At 39.0% G+C, this 19431-nt stretch overlaps 1 protein-coding gene across 9 annotated transcripts in view; it reads right to left on the minus strand.

Annotated features, from left to right (window-relative positions):
• The window catches only part of LOC138761137 (probable E3 ubiquitin-protein ligase HECTD4), a 322279-nt gene that overhangs the window by 264783 nt on the left and 38065 nt on the right, over positions 1-19431 (minus strand). For all 9 annotated transcript variants that reach the window (XM_069932802.1, XM_069932800.1, XM_069932806.1 and 6 more), the window contains exons 3-5: positions 17187-17276; positions 13504-13631; positions 318-426 (exon numbers count right to left, since the gene is read on the minus strand). In XM_069932802.1, the coding sequence (XP_069788903.1) occupies positions 318-426; positions 13504-13631; positions 17187-17276 (327 nt within the window). The remainder of the gene's footprint in view (positions 1-317; positions 427-13503; positions 13632-17186; positions 17277-19431) is intronic.

A 19431-nucleotide genomic window follows, 5' to 3' on the forward strand; every position in this document is an offset into this window, starting at 1 on the left:
TGTTTTTGATTCACAAGTCCGAATTCTTCACAAATTGTGAAGAACAGTACCTCCAGCACTAACCCCCACAAGCACTTTCTATCTTTCAGCCAGGGAGTTACGAGATCTGTAATTTTATAGTAAATATAATGAACAGTTATGAGGTGAACTCCTATGATTAACGGACTTGCAAAAAGCAAGAATAGACTTTAATAGATGGATGCTCATCAAATGGAATTTCATCATGGTTTCTCTAAAATATAAAGTATGACATTAATTTCTCTATACAAATGCTCCCTTTTTAATTAAAACTGCACTGACTATTTGCAGAAAATTACCGTAGAGTCCCATGGAGCCCTGAACCCAGCTTGCTGATCCCTTTGCCAACAAAGTTAGTTGTGTAAAGGTACATTCCATCTGTTGCAAGGCAGCGACCCAAATCTGCATCTGAAATAAACAAAGATACCATGTATAAAATCTATAAATTAATGCAAATTGGATCTTACCATATTATAAAAGCAGTTTTGTACTTCTGAATACTCAGGAAGAGTCCATTTTAAAGGGATTTCAAGTTGGTAGCACTATCGCGTACAATTTATAAATACCATGGGGAAAAAGCGATGGCGGATCTCCCAGAACTCCATGCAGCAAAGAAAGGACTGCATGCACAGAGCATTCATGGAGGCGCTTCTCTGCCAAATGGCATTCTCGGAAGTCAGGACTGCCATTGCTTTCTCCCTACACTGTTTAAAAATTGTCTGCTATTGCTATTTATTTCCTCTCTTTCTTTCCTTGCTGCCACTTTCCCACAGCAAAGTTTATACCTTCATTTTAATCTCTTCTTCCATATTACAATTACAGCACAGAAACAGGCCATTTTGGCCCTTCTAGTCCGCACTGAACCAAGTTCTCTCCTCAAGTCCCACCTAACTGCACCCTACCCATAACCCTCCATTCCCCTCCCATGCATATACCTATCCAATTTTTCCTTAAATGACAAAATTGACCCTGCCGTCGCTACTTCTCCTGGAAGCTCATTCCGCGCAGCCACCACTCACTGAGTAAAGAAGTTCCACCTCATGTTACTTCCAAACTTTTGCCTATTAACTCATGATCTCTTGTTTCAATCTCTCCTACTCTCAATGGAAAAAGCCTATCCACATCAACTCTATCTATCTCTCTCATAATCTTAAATACCTCTATCAAATCCCCTCTCAACCTTCTACGCTCTAAAGAAAAAAGACCTAATCTGCTCAATCTTTCTTTGTAATCTAGATTCTGAAACTCGGGTAACATTTTCGTAAATTTTCTCTGTACTCATTCTACCTTGTTGATATCCTTCCTATAATTCGGTAACCAGAACTGCACACAGCACTCTAAATTTGGCCTCACCAATGCCTTGAGCAGTCTTACAGTCTTAACATCACTTCTCAACTCCTGTATTCTATGCTTTGATTTAAAAGGCCAGCATACTAAAAGCCTTCTTCACCACCCTATCCACATGAGATTCTATCTTCTGGGAATAATGCACCGTTATTCCTAAATCTTTCTGCTCCACTGCATTCCTCAATGCCCTCCCATTTACTATGTTTTGATTATTCCTACCAAAATGAAGCACTTCACACTTATCAGCATTAAACTCCATCTGCCATCTTTCAGCCCACTCTTCTAAGCAGTCCAAATCCCTCAGCAATCTTTGAAAACCTTCTTTATCCACAATTCCACTTATTTTAGTATCATCTACATATTTACTAATCCAGTTTGCCACCCCATCATTCAGATCATTAATGTATATGACAAACAGCCATAGACCCAATACAGATCCCTGAGGCACACCGCTTGTCACCAGTCTCCAGCCTGACAGAATTATCCACTACAACACTCTGGCATCTCCTTTCCAGCCACTGTTGAATCCATTTGGCTATCTCAAAATTAATACCTAATGACTCAATCTTTCCATTGAGAGTAGGAGAGATTGAATCAAGAGGTCATGAGTTAACAGGCAAAAGCTTGGAAGTAACATGAGGTGGAACTTCTTTACTCAGAGAGTGGTGTCTGCGCGGAATGAGCTTCCGGGAGAAATAGTGGCGGCAGGGTCAATTTTGTCATTTAAGGAAAAATTGGATAGGTATATGCATGGGAGGGGAATAGAGGGTTATGGGCAGGGTGCAGTTAGGTGGGACTAGAGGAGAGAACTTAGTTCAGTGTGGACTAGAAGGGCCAAAATGGCCTGTTTCTGTGATGTAATGATTCCATGCAGAATCTTATCGAAGACCTTACTGAGTCCATATAGACAACATCCACTGCTCTACCCTCATCAACATTCCTAGTCATCTCTTCAAAAAATTCAACAAAATTGGTCAAACATGACCTTTCACGCACAAATCCTTGTTGAATGCTCCTGATCAGATACCGTCTCTCCAGATACTTATGTATACACTATATCTAAGAATGTTTTCCATCAATATACCTACCGCAGACAAACTGACAGGCCGATATTTCCTAGGCTTGTTCCTCGAACCCTTTTTAAACAAAGGAACCACATGTGCAATATGCCAATCCTTCTGCAATATACCCATCTCTAATGACATTTGAAAAACCACTGACAGAGCCTCTGCTATTTCCTCACTAACTTCTCTCAAGGTCCTGGGAAAAATCCCATCAGGACCTAGAGACTTATCCACCTTAATATGCTTCAAAACCTCCAGGACTTCCTCTTTCTTTAATCACTATAGTTTCCATAATTACCCTCTTTGCTTCCTTTACCCTTGACAATTCAATATCCTTCTCCTTGGTCAACACCGAAGAAAATAAATTGTTCAAGATCTCCCCCATCTCTTTTGGCTCCACACACAGTTGTCCGCTCTGATTCTCTAAGGGACCAGTTTTATTCCTCACTCCTTTTGCTATTAACCTTTTGGATTTATTTTCATCCTGCTTGCTATACCCACCTCGTACCTTCTTTTAGCTTTTCTAATTTCTTTCTAAGATTCTTTTTACATTCAATGTATTATCCTTGATTCTTATATTTATTGTAGGTATCCCTCTTTTTTTAAACCAAGTTTCTAATATCCCTTGAAAACAATGGCCCTCTCAAACGTCTGACCCTGCCTTTTAACCTAACAGGAACATAAATATTTTGTACCCTCAAAATCTCACCTTTAAAAGACCTCCATTTCTCTACTACATCTTGCCCATCAAACAAATTGTTCCAATCCACTCCTTGTAAATCCAATTCGCAACTCCTCAAATCTAGCTTTTCCCCACTCGAAAACCTCAACCCTAGGCCCTGACCTATCCCTTTCCATAATTACATTGAAGCTAATGGCACTATGATCACTGGACACGAAGTGCTCCCCAACACATACCTCCATCACCTGATATATCTCATTCCCCAACAGTAGATCCAACACTGCCCCCTTCTTTAGTTGGTACTTCTATGTATTGCTGTAAAAAAACTATCCTGCACACATTTTTCAAACTCCAATCCATCCATCCCTTTCACAGAATGGGTTTCCCAATCTATATTTGGAAAATTTAAATCTCCCACAATCTCAACTCTGTGCATATTACAAATATCTGCCATCTCCATACAAATTTGTTCCTCTAGTTCTCGTTCCCCATTAGGTGGTCTATGATACTCACCTATAAGTGTAACTTACCCCTTTCCCATTCCTCAATTCCACCCAAATAGCCCTCACGCAGGGTCATTTCAATCCCACAGTGCAATTTCCCATTTCCCACTTGCTTGATTGTAACACCAGTGTCTGCAGACACTGGGGATAGTTCTAGGGGTCGAAGCCATCAATCCTCGGCGTGATATGACATCATCTGACGCCGGCATTGAGCTGACTTTGCTTTCACACGAGACACTTTAAAGGCCGAACGGCAGTTAATTCCTGGGATCACTTGCAAGTGTGAACAGGACTAGACTTTGAAAGCATTGCCCAAGTACACTGACATGCTGTCCATTTCAAATATCTATTCAATATTTTCATGGTTTCCTTTTTTTATCTCCAAATTTTCTAAAGTTCACAAATTAATGATAAATATCTTACACAATCTGCAATGCTCCATTACAAATCACTTAGCTATGATCACATAATCAGATAATTCCCTAACAAATCAAAATGACTTAGAAAATGAGGCTGCAAGTCCCTTTTATGGCACTCGAATGTGTCAGATTACACAAACTGCATTTGGCAGCTGGTTTCAGCTCTTTGATCAAATTGATCAGTCATTTTGTTGCAGGTCCATAATGACATTTAATGTCGGATCACATTTCCAGTTTATTGTTGAAATCGTGAAGACATGGCTACTGGAACTGAATGTTCCCAGAGAAATATACAAAATGACAAATCCGTTTGCAACAAAAATCACTGTTCTTATTACTGTATTCACTGCAGTTTGTAAATTGAAGGCATTAACCCTATTTCATGATCATGTCTACTGGACCAAATGACAATGCTAATTAAGCTATCCAATATTTAGATAAAATTATCAAAGAGAAGCAGGTGATTATGGTTAACACCTTTACCCACATTCAATTAATTGGCTAGAGTTGCTGGAAAAGTATTTAAATAATAAATGCAACCCAAATTATTTTGGTTTTGTAACAGAGTTCTATGTTGTGTATTGGCCTATATGTTGTGTGGTTTTATGTTAAAATGACAGAAGGTGGACTGCTGAGAGAGTGGGAGACAGACTGAGCATGTGCAGAAAATGATCTAAAAATTTCTGGACTTTGACGATAAACCACCACGGGGTGCTGTGGAGTGGAAGAAGCCCCAGAGCATGAGTCATGGTCTGGAGGACAGTTTAGAATGTTGGGATTTCAAAAAGGATGAACATTCCGAAGGCAGCCAGAAAGATCCAGACCAAGCAAGTGGATCCTCTCTCTGCAAGCAACACAAGACAACTTCGACTTTTGTGTTCTCTCTCTCACTCAAAGATCTTTTGGCTTCAGTTTACCAAACAAACTGAATTTTGTTTATGATCTTTGCTTCGGTTGAGATTGAAGTTTTGTGAGTCTTGTGTGTTTTGTGTCTAAGTTTTTCTGTGGGCTGGTTGGAAGTGTAGCTTAGACTTTGATTACGTATGTTATATTTAGGCTGAAGAATTTATTAGTTTTACACTGTTATAGAAATTTGCATAGTAACCAGTGGGCATTGTTATAAAAGGGGGGGGGTGGTTTTGAATTAAAGTTTGAAGGTTAATTTTTGTTAATAAAGTAATTGTTCATCTTTACCACTGTGTGATATGCCTTCGTTGTGGTTGCTGGTTTGATCTTGTAACAGGTTCACCAAATAAAAATTTTAAAAATTAACTTTTTTTTAAATCCACCAATAGACCAAAGTTAACAATGATTGTGCAGAATCTACAACTTTTTCAGTCAGATTTTTGGGATGTGTCTGCTGCTTGCAAAGTTAACATTAATTGTATTTCAGCAATTTTCCTTAAAGAGGTAGCTTTTGCAATACCACATCTGGCTTTCAAAAATGCAGGACGTGCATACAGTCTACCAAGAAATTTTATTTCATTCTGTAATCAAAGAAGTTATGGTGAGTGGGGGGGAATGAGAGGAATAGCTTGGGTGAACTCAAAGCAAAAACACTCCGAAATGCTGGAGGAACTCAGCCAGCTTTTTTAGTGTCCATAAAAACCAAAGATAAATTGCGGACATTTCAGGCCTGAGCTCTTCAAGGAATAAGCAGAATAAGCCAGAAGCAGGAAATCTCAAAGTCTCAGAATTCAGACAATGCTGGCTGGGGAAGGAATCCAGACCAACAAATGGTGTTAATTGGATATGATAAGGGACAAGGTAAGAATTTATCATGGCTGTGCAAAAGGAAACAGTGAAAAAGGAGAGACAGAATTGGGGAAGGCAGCGGGGGATTAAGTGAGGGGGTGGTTTAACGAAAGCCAGAGAAGTCGATATAAATGCATCTGGTTGGAGGGTGCCCAATTGGAAGATAAGGTATTGTTCCTCTAATTTGCGGATGGTATCAGAGTGAACTCAGAGTCTTGCCAGAGCAGGGTAGTCAGTAACCAGAAGACATAGCTTTAAGGTGGGTGAGGGGAATACTTAACAGGCGCCCAAGGAGGTAAACTTTTTTAAATACACAGAGTGGTGGGTGTATGGAATGGATTGTCAGAGGAGTGGGGTTGAAGCAGGTACTATTGAAATATTTAAGAAAAGAATTGGACGGATACATGGTTAGGATGGGTTTAAAGAGATTTGGGCCAAACACAGGCAGGTAGTAAAAGTGTGGGTAGGTCATTTTGGATGGTTTGGGTAAATTGGGGCAAAGGAGAAATCACCAACACATCAGATTTTCTAAATAAATCTCCCCAAGATGCAAGTTTAAAAAAACATTAATCTTTTGCATAATGAATCTTATTGTTATGGCTTACAATTTAATATGCTTCTTTTTTAAAAAAGGGAATTAGTAACAAAACAGGATCCTAGCTCTTAAAGAGTTAACTTTTTCAGCCAACTTGACATCAATATAGAAACTATTCAAATTCTGATTTGGCAAAAAAGACTGATAAAGAAGCAGATATTTAAAAAAAAAATAGAATGAATACTGGAACAGGAATTTCAAACTAGTCCAGAATAGTCAGTGCCTGGTGCATAAGCTTTGAAAGCATCACATGATGTAGAACTTTCATAGCACATGAACCAACAAGAAAGGCTACAATGATTCCATCATTAACAAGCTTTTGTTAAAATGAAGGCTATTTTATTCTTCACCAGTGTCAGGAATGCCTATCTGAATGCAGGATTGGAAGTACAATGCAATGAAGATCTCCAATCTAGACAAAAACTCTCATTTACAATAGAAGATTTCAATTCCATCATTCATCAGTTCAAAATGATTAGGATTTAAACTGTTTATAATCACAGAGATTTATAATGCAAGAGGTCAAATTTGGCACACTGTGTTCATGCTATGGACTTTAGGTTTATCTCACTTCTTAGCCATTTATAGAATCATAGGAATCTGCATTTTGTTGATGAACATATTGATTTCCTTATTTAATAACCCACCTGCAATTTTCAGCCATACAATCAAAGTTAACATAAAAATAAATAAGCATGATATACAAATACATGTAACCATTTATTTTTAAAAATACACTATTAAATAGTCCTGGCGAGCCACTATACCCAAGAGGTACCAAGATCCAAAATGAACAGTGGCTAAGATCTGCTCCTTTGCAAGAAATTAGAAATTGAACTCGACCAAAAATCTGCCAGGATTTACAGTAACACTGTAAGGTTGTCATAATCTTAATGAAGCTGTCAAAAATCTACCCGCAAAAGTCAGATCATCAACTTGAATCATGAATTAAGTTTCTCTGTCCACGGATGTGGCCTGAATTGTAAAGTACCGTATTTGATGGCATACAAGACCCATGGGCATACAAAGAACATACCCTCCACCCCACCCCCCCAGGGAATAGTAAGAATTATTTTTTCTAGTATATTCACTGGTAAGCATTTAATGTTATTGAAATATGTAGCTACAGTATATTAACAGGTAAGCATTTAATGTTATTGAAATATGTAGCTACAGTAGAGCAGAAAAAAACTTGGACAAAACATGAAATTAGGACAACAGGAAAAATATTTTTAATAACAAGAGAAAACAAAAGCAGCTTGGCTATAGCAGAAAGCAATTTCTAAAAGCAAACTGCTGCCCAGCTCTCTCCCGGCGGCCCACTGTTGGTCCCCGCACTGGTTCCATTGCCCTGCTCTCTCGCGGTGGTTGGGGGGGGGTGGTTTGGGATGTCTGGGGACTGGTGGCGGGCTGTGTCAGGGGGAGCAGGGTGGTGAACAGCCCATTGCCCCCACACTGATCCCACCACCCTGCTCCCCCCTGACAGCCTGCCACCAGCTCCCAATGATAGATGGCAGTGATGCTAGTGAGCCACGCAGCGACGATGATCACTGTTGGCACTGCTCAACATTTTTTTTTTAAATTTTTTATTTTTCACACCATAAACCACATTGACCATGATACATACATTTTCCTTTTCAAATATATAATGTCATTTTCTCCCCCCCTCCTCCCATCCCACCCTCCCTACCTCCCCCCCATCCATTTAAAGTACAAAATCTAAGATACATTAAACCAGTCAAACAATGTTGTCATTCAATAAAAATAAACAAGAAATTCCACTGAGTCAATTCTTTTCATTTCCTTCTCCTTTCGTTAATTTAGGTAGTGAATGTCCCCGGTAGGTTTTCTCTATTGTGTTTCATGTAAGGCTCCCATATTTGTTCAAATATTTCAATATTATTTCTTAAACTATATGTTACTTTTTCTAATGGAATACATTTATTCATTTCTATATACCATTGTTGTATTTTCAAATTATCTTCCAATTTCCAGGTTAACATAATACATTTTTTTGCTACGGCTAGAGCTATCTTAACAAATCTTTTTTGTGCACCATCCAAATCAATTCCAAATTCTTTGTTTTTTATGTTACTTAGGAGGAAGATCTCTGGATTTTTTGGTATATTGTTTTCTGTAATTTTATTTAATATTTGGTTTAGATCTTCCCAAAATTTTTCTACTTTCTCACGTCCAGATTGCATGAATTGTTGTTCCCATTTCTTTTTTACATCGAAAACATCTATCAGTTACTGTTGGGTCCCATTTATTTAACTTTTGGGGTGTAATGTATAGCCTGTGTATCCAGTTATATTGTATCATACGTAACCTCGTATTTATTGTATTTCTCATCGTTCCAGAACATAATTTCTCCCATGTTTCCTTTTTTATCTTTATATTTAAATCTTGTTCCCATTTTTGTTTAGTTTTACCATTTGTTTCCTCATTCTCCTTTTCTTGCAGTTTAATATACATATTTGTTATAAATCTTTTGATTATCATTGTATCTGTAATCACATATTCAAAGTTACTTCCCTCTGGTAACCTCAGACTGCTTCCTAATTTGTCCTTCAAGTAGGATCTCAATCGGTAATATGCCAGCACTGTATCTTGAGTTATATTGTATTTATCTTTCATTTGTTCAAAGGATAATAATCTATTTCCTGAAAAACAATTTTCTATTCTTTTGATCCCTTTTTTCTCCCATTCTCTAAAGGAAAGGTTATCTATTGTAAAAGGGAGTAACTTATAATCTTATAATCAATATTAGTTTTGGTAATTGGTAATTTGTTTTATTCCTTTCTACATGAATCTTTTTCCAAATATTGAGTAATGATGTAATACTGGAGAACTCCTACGTTGTACCAATTTTTCATCCCATTTATATAATATGTATTCAGGTGTCTTTTCCCCTATTTTACCTAATTCTAATCTAGTCCAATCTGGCTTTTCCCTTGTTTGATAAAAACCTGATAGGTATCTTAATTGTGCGGCTCTATAATAATTTTTAAAGTTTGGCAGTTGTAAGCCTCCTTGTTTATACCATTCTGTTAATTTATCTAGTGCTATCCGGTACCGCACGGATGGCAGTCTCTTCAATCTGAGGCGCCTGCAAGCTCACACCAAGACACAAGAGAAACTTGTCCGTGAACTACTCTTTGCAGACGATGCCGCTTTAGTTGCCCATTCAGAGCCAGCTCTTCAGCGCTTGACGTCCTGCTTTGCGGAAACTGCCAAAATGTTTGGCCTGGAAGTCAGCCTGAAGAAAACTGAGGTCCTCCATCAGCCAGCTCCCCACCATGATTACCAGCCCCCCCACATCTCCATCGGGCACACAAAACTCAAAACGGACAACCAGTTTACCTATCTCGGCTGCACCATTTCATCAGATGCAAGGATCGACAATGAGATAGACAACAGACTCGCCAAGGCAAATAGCGCCTTTGGAAGACTACACAAAAGAGTCTGGAAAAACAACCAACTGAAAAACCTCACAAAGATAGCGTATACAGAGCCGTTGTCATACCCACACTCCTGTTCGGCTCCGAATCATGGGTCCTCTACCGGCACCACCTACGGCTCCTAGAACGCTTCCACCAGCGTTGTCTCCGCTCCATCCTCAACATCCATTGGAGCGCTTACATCCCTAACGTCGAAGTACTCGAGATGGCAGAGGTCGACAGCATCGAGTCCACGCTGCTGAAGATCCAGCTGCGCTGGATGGGTCACGTCTCCAGAATGGAGGACCATCGCCTTCCCAAGATCGTGTTATATGGCGAGCTCTCCACTGGCCACCGTGACAGAGGTGCACCAAAGAAAAGGTACAAGGACTGCCTAAAGAAATCTCTTGGTGCCTGCCACATTGACCACCGCCAGTGGGCTGATAACGCCTCAAACCGTGCATCTTGGCGCCTCACAGTTTGGCGGGCAGCAACCTCCTTTGAAGAAGACCGTAGAGCCCACCTCACTGACAAAAGGCAAAGGAGGAAAAACCCAACACCCAACCCCAACCAACCAATTTTCCCCTGCAACCGCTGCAATCGTGTCTGCCTGTCCCGCATCGGACTTGTCAGCCACAAACGAGCCTGCAGCTGACGTGGACTTTTTACCCCCTCCATAAATCTTCGTCCGCGAAGCCAAGCCAAAGATCCTCGGTTTCCCCCGTTTCCATAAAAATTTCCTTATTATTTTCTTTAACTCCTTGAAGAATTTCTCTGTCAAGTGTATTGGCAATGCCTGAAATAGGTATAATATCCTTGGGAAAATGTTCATTTTAATACAGTTTATCCTTCCTATTAGTGTTAATGGTAAATCTTTCCAATGCTCTAAATCGTCCTGTAATTTTTTCATTAGTGGATAATAATTGAGTTTATATAGTTGGCCGAGATTTTTATTTATTTGTAAACCTAGGTATCTTATTGCTTGCATTTGCCATCTGAATGGTGATTCCTTCTTAAATTTTGAGAAATCCGCATTATTCATTGGCATTGCTTCACTTTTATTTACGTTAATCTTGTAACCCGACACTTCTCCATATTCCTTCAATTTCTTATGTAATTCTTTTATTGATAGTTCTGGTTCTGTTAAGTATACTATAACATCATCCGCAAATAAACTGATTTTATATTCCTTGTCTTTTATTTTTATCCCTTTTATATTATTTTCTGTTCTTATCAATTCTGCTAGTGGTTCTATAGCTAACGCGAACAATAAGGGTGATAATGGGCATCCCTGCCGTGTTGACCTGCTTAAGTTAAATTGCTTTGATATATATCCATTTACTGTCACTTTCGCCAATGGCCCCTTATATAATGCTTTAATCCAATTAATATACTTCTCTGGTAAACTGAATTTTTGCAATACTTTGAATAAATAATTCCATTCTACTCTGTCAAAGGCCTTCTCTACGTCTAAAGCAACTGCTACTGTTGGTGCTTTACTCCCTTCTACTGCATGAATTAAGTTAATAAATTTACAAATATTGTCTGTTGTGCATCTTTTTTTAATAAATCCAGTTTGGTCTAGATTTACCATTTTAGGTACATACTCTGCTAATCTGTTTGCTAATAGTTTAGCTATTATTTTATAATCTGTGTTAAGTAATGATATTGGTCTATATGATGCTGGTGCGAATGGATCTTTCCCTTGCTTTAGTATTACTGTAATTATTGCTGTTTTACATGAATCTGGTAAGCTTTGTGTTTTATCAATCTGGTTGATTACTTCCAGGAGGGGAGGAATTAATAAATCTTTAAATGTTTTATAGAATTCTATTGGGAATCCATCCTCTCCTGGTGTTTTATTATTTGGTAATTTTTTTATTATCTCTTGTATTTCTACTATTTCAAATGGTTCTGTTAATTTATTTTGTTCCTCTATTTGTAATTTTGTTAGTTCAATTTTGGTTAAAAATTCATCTATTTTCCCTTCTTTCCCTTCGTTTTCAGTTTGGTATAATTGTTCATAGAATTCTCTAAAGTTTTCCTTGATCTCCGTTGGATTATATGTGATTTGTTTGTCTTTTTTCCTTGATGCCAATACCAGCACTGCTCACCATTATCACCCTAATTTCAACTTTGCATACAAGACCCGGGGATATTTTTGAGCTATTTTTTTTGGGGGAAAAGTGGATCTTATATACCATCAAATATGTACTTGGTATTTTTCTCATTATAGATATTGTTTTCTTGAACTTTCTATTTTAGATTTTCACCATTTATAGCTTTTTTCCTTTAGAAGTGTACAACTCAATTTACTTTCAGAGAGATGTGATGTAATTACCAGTTTCTATTCAAAACTGTTACTTTTAAGATAATACAAAATCAAATTCACCTGGAAAATATGGTGTAAAATTAAGCATTTTCAGAAAAATGTTTGGAACTCGAGATAGACTTCATAACTTCAAATATTGGGCCAACGAATCAAGTTGGAGAACAATTAAAAGCAGACACCAGCATTAAATTATGCAACTGTGAAAATCATTCAAAACAAAATAAAAAGACAAATACTGATGTACAGTAAAATCCCTGGTAACTGGCACCTACAAGAATTGAGATGCCAGATATGCAAATTTTCCAATTACCTGAGACACTCTCTTATAATGCCTAACCAATACACCTGCATTCAGAATATACAGCTTAAAAAATAAAAAGTAGGCAAATTTAGTTTTTTTTAAAAAAATCAGTATTGTCTTTAATTATGTAAAGCTCACTTTAATTAGGTAATTCCCATAATTTATAAAATATAAATTACATTCAAACCCAGGTCACTGATGCTGTAACAGCATTGTGTTAACCATGCCGCCATCGTAATTAGCCCTCACTCCCCCAAGTTTACAGAAAAAGCCTGACTAATATACTTAATACTAATAAAGATAAAGATTTTTACTGTGTAGGGATAGGGAGACATTTTGGGAGAGTCGCCCCAGCGGCGAGTGGCATCAACCAGCTCTTCATCTGGGTACTGCCATTTTATTCAAATCCAACTTTATTTAAACTTTATTCAAATTGCTACTGCAGACACGACTAGGATGGTCTGCTGGCTAAATGTTTGGTCCCATCTTCACCAAGGGGTTGTGTGTTGTTTCAGAGAACATTTACAATTTTAAACTTTTATTTATTTCCTTTTTTTGCCAGTTGCTTGAATTCCAGATATTGTGGATTTTACCATAAATTTAAAATTTGTTAAAACTGTTCTGTTACACTGATATAGTGATTGTTCTGCTGTTGGAATGAAAACAAATTTTCAGCTATGACAATTGGATTTACAGTCTGTGCAGTTCATGGCTATCAAATATACCACTTTGAAAGGTCTGTTTCCTAAAATGCACTTGAATGTCATTCCACCCCAAGGTTAAAAAAAAACACACTACAATAATAAAGATGTGAGATGCAATCCATGATAAATTCACTTTTTTAAACATACGTCAGACAACTGTTCAAATTCATAATTACCTTGAGACAAAGTGCCTCATGCCACCAAATCAATTTTAGATCAGTTTCCTCATTCAAAAAAACAAGTTTTAAAAACATGATTTTCTACCTAATGACCTCTTCTTATTAAATGCCGTATTATCACTCTTCTTGCTCTAACATTCCACAAATGTGAATAAAAAGCATACCTTTATTGTCACTGGAACTACTGTTGCTCTCCGGGGTTGACAGCATGTCTTCAAAGCCCCAGGACACCATATGTTTATTGCCGAGTAAACAAGAAGCAGAGCCAGGACCTCCTTCTAATAATAGCAGCCTGAGAAGATAAAAATATTAAATGTATTCTGATTTTCTATGGTCCAAGTTTTGCTTTCAAAATAATAGTACAGTTAGTGAAGGATATTGTTATTCATACAAAAATGTTGTTAAAAAGATTAGTTGGGGAGGGGTGTGAGGGGGGGGCGTAAACTCAGTAATTCAAGTCTGTTGAAACAAATTAATAACCCTATTAGCTTCATTATTAACCTCCCTGAAATAAAAGACCTTTCACCTTCAGCACACAATGCCCAGTTGGATAAAGAGGCCTTAAATTTGTCCCTCTCCGTCCACACCTTAATGAATTCCATGCACACCACATTAGGATGCCAAACTGTTCTTCTGTCACCTCCATCTCCATGCCCACTTCCACGACCATGACTCTCCACCTCCCACTCCAAACCCCTTCTCCCACTTTAAGCCGCCTTCCTCCTCTTGGACATCTTGTCTTGGCTAGCTGCCCACTCTGGATTTTTTTATTTCCACGCCACCAAGACATCAACCATCTCAACTTCACCACTCCCTTCTCTTATTCCACTCTCTTTTCAACAATCCCAACCTCACCACCAAAACCACAGACAAGGGCAGTGATGTGTGTTTTGGCACCCTGACCTTGACCTTGCTGAGACCAAATGACAGCTCTCATATACCTCCTCTTACTTACCTCTTCTACAGGATCCCACCACAGAACATCAGGCCACCGTCTCCAGTACTAACTCTAACCTCATCACCTCTGGTTATATCTCTCCCCTCCCTTAGCCTCCAACCTCACTATTTCCCATTCCTGCACTGCCCAGTTCTACCTCCTACCCAAGATTCACAAATCCAATTATCCAGGTAGACCAAATGTTTCCACACGCTCCTGCACTGAACTGTCATCTTCCTTCAACTCCATTTTGTTTCCTCGGTCCAATCCCTCTCTATCGACATCCTCCTTCTCTTCAATGACTTCCAATTCCTGAACTTTACAGCCTCATTTCCTGAAAGCCCTTGGTTTCCTTCTTGTCAAGAGACCTAACCAGTCATCCTCCGCCTCCAACCCTCCTCCGCTTGCAAAACTTGTTCTCACCCTTAATAACTTCTCCTTTAACTCAGCCCACTTTCTCCAAATCAAAGGAGTAGTCATGGGTACCCACACGAGTCCCAGCTATGCTTGTTTGTTTATCGACTTTGTGGAGCAATTCATGCTGCAAGCCTACACGGGCAAAGCCCCTCAACTCTTCCTCTGCTATACTGATAACTACATGGATGCTGCCTCATCCACCCATGATGAGCTAATCAACATCATTCACTTTGCTGGCAACTTTCACAGTCACCTCAAATTCACTTGATCCATCTCTGCCGACACTCTCCCTTTTCTTGATCTCCCTGTTTCCATTTTGGGAGACAAGCTTTCTACAGACTTTTTTTTCTATATATACAAACCCAACAAATCCCACAACTACCTCAACAACAGTATACCCTGTCCCCGCAAGGATTTTATTCCATTCTCTCAATTTCTCTGTCACATCTATTCCCAACACGAGGTCATCCAGTCCAGATCATCAGAAATATCTTGCTTTTTCTAAAAACATGGCTTGTCCTCCACCACCATCAACTCAGCCCTTATCTGGATCTCTTCCATTTCCCACAAATATATCCTGGCCCCGTATGCCCTCAAAAACAGGATTCTCCTTGTCCTCACCTACCATTCTACTAGCTTCCACATCCAACACATTATCGTCCGTTATTTCCGCAACCTACAACAAGATCCCACCACCAGACACATCCTCCATTCTCCACCTCCCACAGGGACTCTGTGACCCCCTCGTCCCTTCCTACTAATCACCCCCTTGGCACCTTCCCTTGTGACCATAGGAAGTGTCACATTTGTGCACACACCTCCTTCCTTATCACCATTCAGGGTCTAAACAAGTCCTTCTGGGAGTCATCTACTGCATCCAGTGCTCCCATTGTGGCCTTCCTTATATCGAAGACTGTACGCAGACTAGGAAATCGCTGCTGAGCACCTTCACTCTGTCCACATCAGTGACAGGGATCTCCAAGTGGTTAAACATTTTAATTCTGCCTCCACTCCCACGCTTACATGCCAGTACATGGTCTTATGTACTGTCAAACCAAGATGACCCATAAATTTGAGGAGCAACACCTAATTTTTCATCTCAGCACTCTCCGTCGACTTCTCCAGTTTCTGCTTGCCTACTCCCCAGTTTTTCCTCATTCTTCTCCATTCCTCTGTCTTCTTTCCTCCAGATCTCCACTCCTTCCCTCTCCATTCACATAACCATATCTTCTCTCCTTGTTAGCTGGTGTGCCCTCCCTCCCTTATCAATCTACTACGTCCTGCCTGTGGGACAGTGGTCCTCCCCTTGTCCCTCACTTCCCATTTTGCTTGGGTGCCTGCCCACATTTTGTCCATAGCTCAAGCCCAAAATGTTGGTTATGTATCTTTATCTTTGCTAACATAAAGTGCACTGTTTGACCTGCCAAGTTTCTCCAGCATTGTTTTTACTTCAACCACTATGTCTGCAGAATTTCATGCTTTATGTATGCCCAGTTGGAAGCAATGTTTGAAAGACTAAATACATTTTAGATAAAGGGTCATCTCAAAGTATTGCACTCAAGTTCATTTCAATATAGTTTATTGAATTAGGCATGTATGATAAATGTAATTTTTATTCTTCCATCAATAAAGAAAACATGGCCATCAATTTGAATTAAAGTACTGTTAAACCCCTGGCACCTATGTAGATTGAGAGATGCCGGTTAAGTGAATCTCACAGTTGATTGAGATTGCATGTTGCGTGGATTGGCGAACTAATGGCGAGGCACACCAATTTTAAACTTCCTTTTTAAAATTTTTTTATTTTGTGATTCCTCCCCTCACCCCCCCCCCCCCCCCCCCCCCCGGTTGCTTGAGGCTGCTGGATGTCTGAATTCCGCATAACTGGGGTTTTACTGTATAATTGACACTGTAGAAGTAACTAGACAACTGTGTAGATGAAAGTCACTTAAATTTCAAGAAGTAATCCAATTTCTTGCATTTATTAAAGTCATCCAGAGAAAAAACTGTGTAGCATCAGGAACACCCACAATAAATTTTATTTTTATACACAGGCAAGAGGTATTCACTAATTACAGTATTTAACATCTTAGCCATTATTTAGTTAAATCATCAAAAATTTTCATAAGTTATTGCCAAGAATGCATTTCAAGATTTTTTGTCACCTTAACAATTCACCTTTAAAAATGGAAGGATTTAGTCCAATTTGTAGACACACCCTGTCAGGAAATAAAGGAATCTGCAACAGCCTTCAAGATTTCACAGGCAATTTTTGGTTGACATTTCAGTTCAACACCAGGACCAAGTCCGAGAACAAGGCTGGAGGTATATTTAGTGGCAAAAGAGCAAGAATCAATAATGAAAAACAAAAGCAGATTATTACATATTTCATGAAGTTTTTCACTCAATAATATGGATGGAGGATGATATCAGTGCAAAACTGTCTGTAAGTACATCACTATACATTAGGAATAATAACAATTTACCACTCACCGATGCAGAACGTCTGTAACTGGTAAACATCCTAAATCTGTTTGTTTCTGTAACAAGTGCACTGTGTGAATAAAGGTTTTCAGGGAACCTCTGAAAGATAAAAGTAGAATTTAAAATATGAATGACCAAAATAAAATCAGCTTAACAGCAACTTAATAGCCATTTTCTCAAATGGCTAATGTAATTTTAGAGAACAGTCAGTTCATAACTTAGTGAATTATTCACAATACTCACACAAGCAGTAAAGCAAAATGGAAGCACAGAATCTTTTTCATTTTCAAACAATCAAGCACACAACCACTTAAAATTTATAATGGCCCAAAGAAATAAACACACAACCTTATGTATGCTATCCTAGTAAACAGTGCCCACTTTCAAGTATGTGCCTGGCCATGGCCATAAAAATATCCTCTAACAGTTGCCAAAATACCAATATACTAGCAGTCCCTGGGTAATACAAGGGTTCCACCTCTGAGAACTGCTATTGCCATGAGTCAGAAATACCAGTTTTCAATAGTAACCTACATCATATCTGTTACCTTTGTTATAATTATTTTGTTGGATAAGTCACCCAACTACTACCCATAATTAAACTAATGGAATAAAATAGTGTATCAAGTCACTAACAAGTATCTTGAAATATTTTATCACCAACTTGAAAAATGGTTTCAAAAATATATGGGAGAATTTGTGCAGTCAGATTTCTGTAAAACATCCATCATAACCCCAGTAGCTCCCATATATGAATTTTAATAAGAGAAATCTATTGGGCAAAACTAAGAATCAAGACAAGGACTTCAGAAAACAGCATAAATGTTAAAAAAAGAACACAATCTGCTGGTCGTCCAGCATCAACTGGAAGAAGAATTGTTAACCTTTTGGGTCAAAACTCTTCATATCACAATTTCAAAGTGCAGAGTTCAAAGTTCAGATTTATTGATCCATCCATCCATCCATGGCCCATCCCTTCGTAAACGAAGATAAACACGGAGCCTTGTAGCTTTTCAGCTTTAGGCACCATGTGCCAGGGCAAGGACTTGGAGGCAAGTGCTCTGGGTCCCTCTGGGTCCCACGCCACTAAGCCTGGCAGAGTGCGAGGCACAACAGCCAGAGTGGAGCAGGATTGCCCCAAAGTGGTCTGTTTCAAGACCATGCTCGCTGACCGGTGTCCTTACGAATCCTTTGCCCACAGAGGTTGCTGCTGCAGACCGCTATGGAAACTGTTTCCCGTGCTCTGTCACAGCTGCCATCCCCTGCTGCCAGACTGACATGTGCTATTTGCCCATAGCTGGGGCCCTTTCCAGTTACTGATGGCTGGGCGAGCCGAGCCTGGGAATTTGAAGTCAGAGTTGCTTTCTCCTAACCTTTGCCTAAAGAGGCAAAACCTGCAAGGCAGCAGGTGGTTTGAATTCAGAGTTTACTGTCTCTTAGCCTTTGATAAAGTACATACACAACATCACATACACCCTGAGAATCTTTTTCCTGTGAACCAGGCACAATTTCTCTGTTGTGCAAATTGTAATCCATCCCCATGGCCCATCCCTTCACAAGTGAAGATGAACACGTTGCCTTGTACAAGAAAAAGAAAGGTGGACAAAGAAATGTAAACAAACTGCAATACTGAAAGTAAATATTCAATATTAAATGATGTGCAAAGTAAGAGTCCTTTTAATTTTTGTTTTTGAGTTTGATGGTAGAGAGGTAGCAACTATTCCTGAACCTGGAGGCACAAATTAAAAAAAAAAATCAAACACCTCCAATAGCACCCATTGGTACAATTTGCTTTGAACAAATGGGTCCTGTTCCCCATTTTCCTGTGCTTCAACCCACCCACCGCCCCCCTCCCAATCAAATAAACCTACAAGGATGTTGGCTTCACATCTTGCACTTCTGCAATACTTACAGATCCCTAATTTAATACTAGATGTGGAAGAAATTACTGCAGCTAAAGCAACAGGTGTGAAAGGTTGATACAATGAAAGGCGAGGGCAATCAACACAGGCACACCTCAAGGATACATACTTGGCCCACCGCAGTACTCGATCTACTACACTCATGACTGTGTGGCTAGGACACAATTCAAATGCCATCTCCAAATTTGCCCATGACACCACAGTCATCAGCTGAATCACAGTTGGCAATGAAGAAGTATACAGGAATGATATAGATCAGCTGGTTGAGTGGTATCACATAAACCTTGCACTCAACATCAGCAAAATTTTAAAAATTAAGTAACTGATCGTGG

This window comes from Narcine bancroftii, chromosome 4, assembly GCF_036971445.1.
Source record: "Narcine bancroftii isolate sNarBan1 chromosome 4, sNarBan1.hap1, whole genome shotgun sequence".
NCBI classification, from domain to species: Eukaryota; Metazoa; Chordata; class Chondrichthyes; order Torpediniformes; family Narcinidae; genus Narcine; species Narcine bancroftii.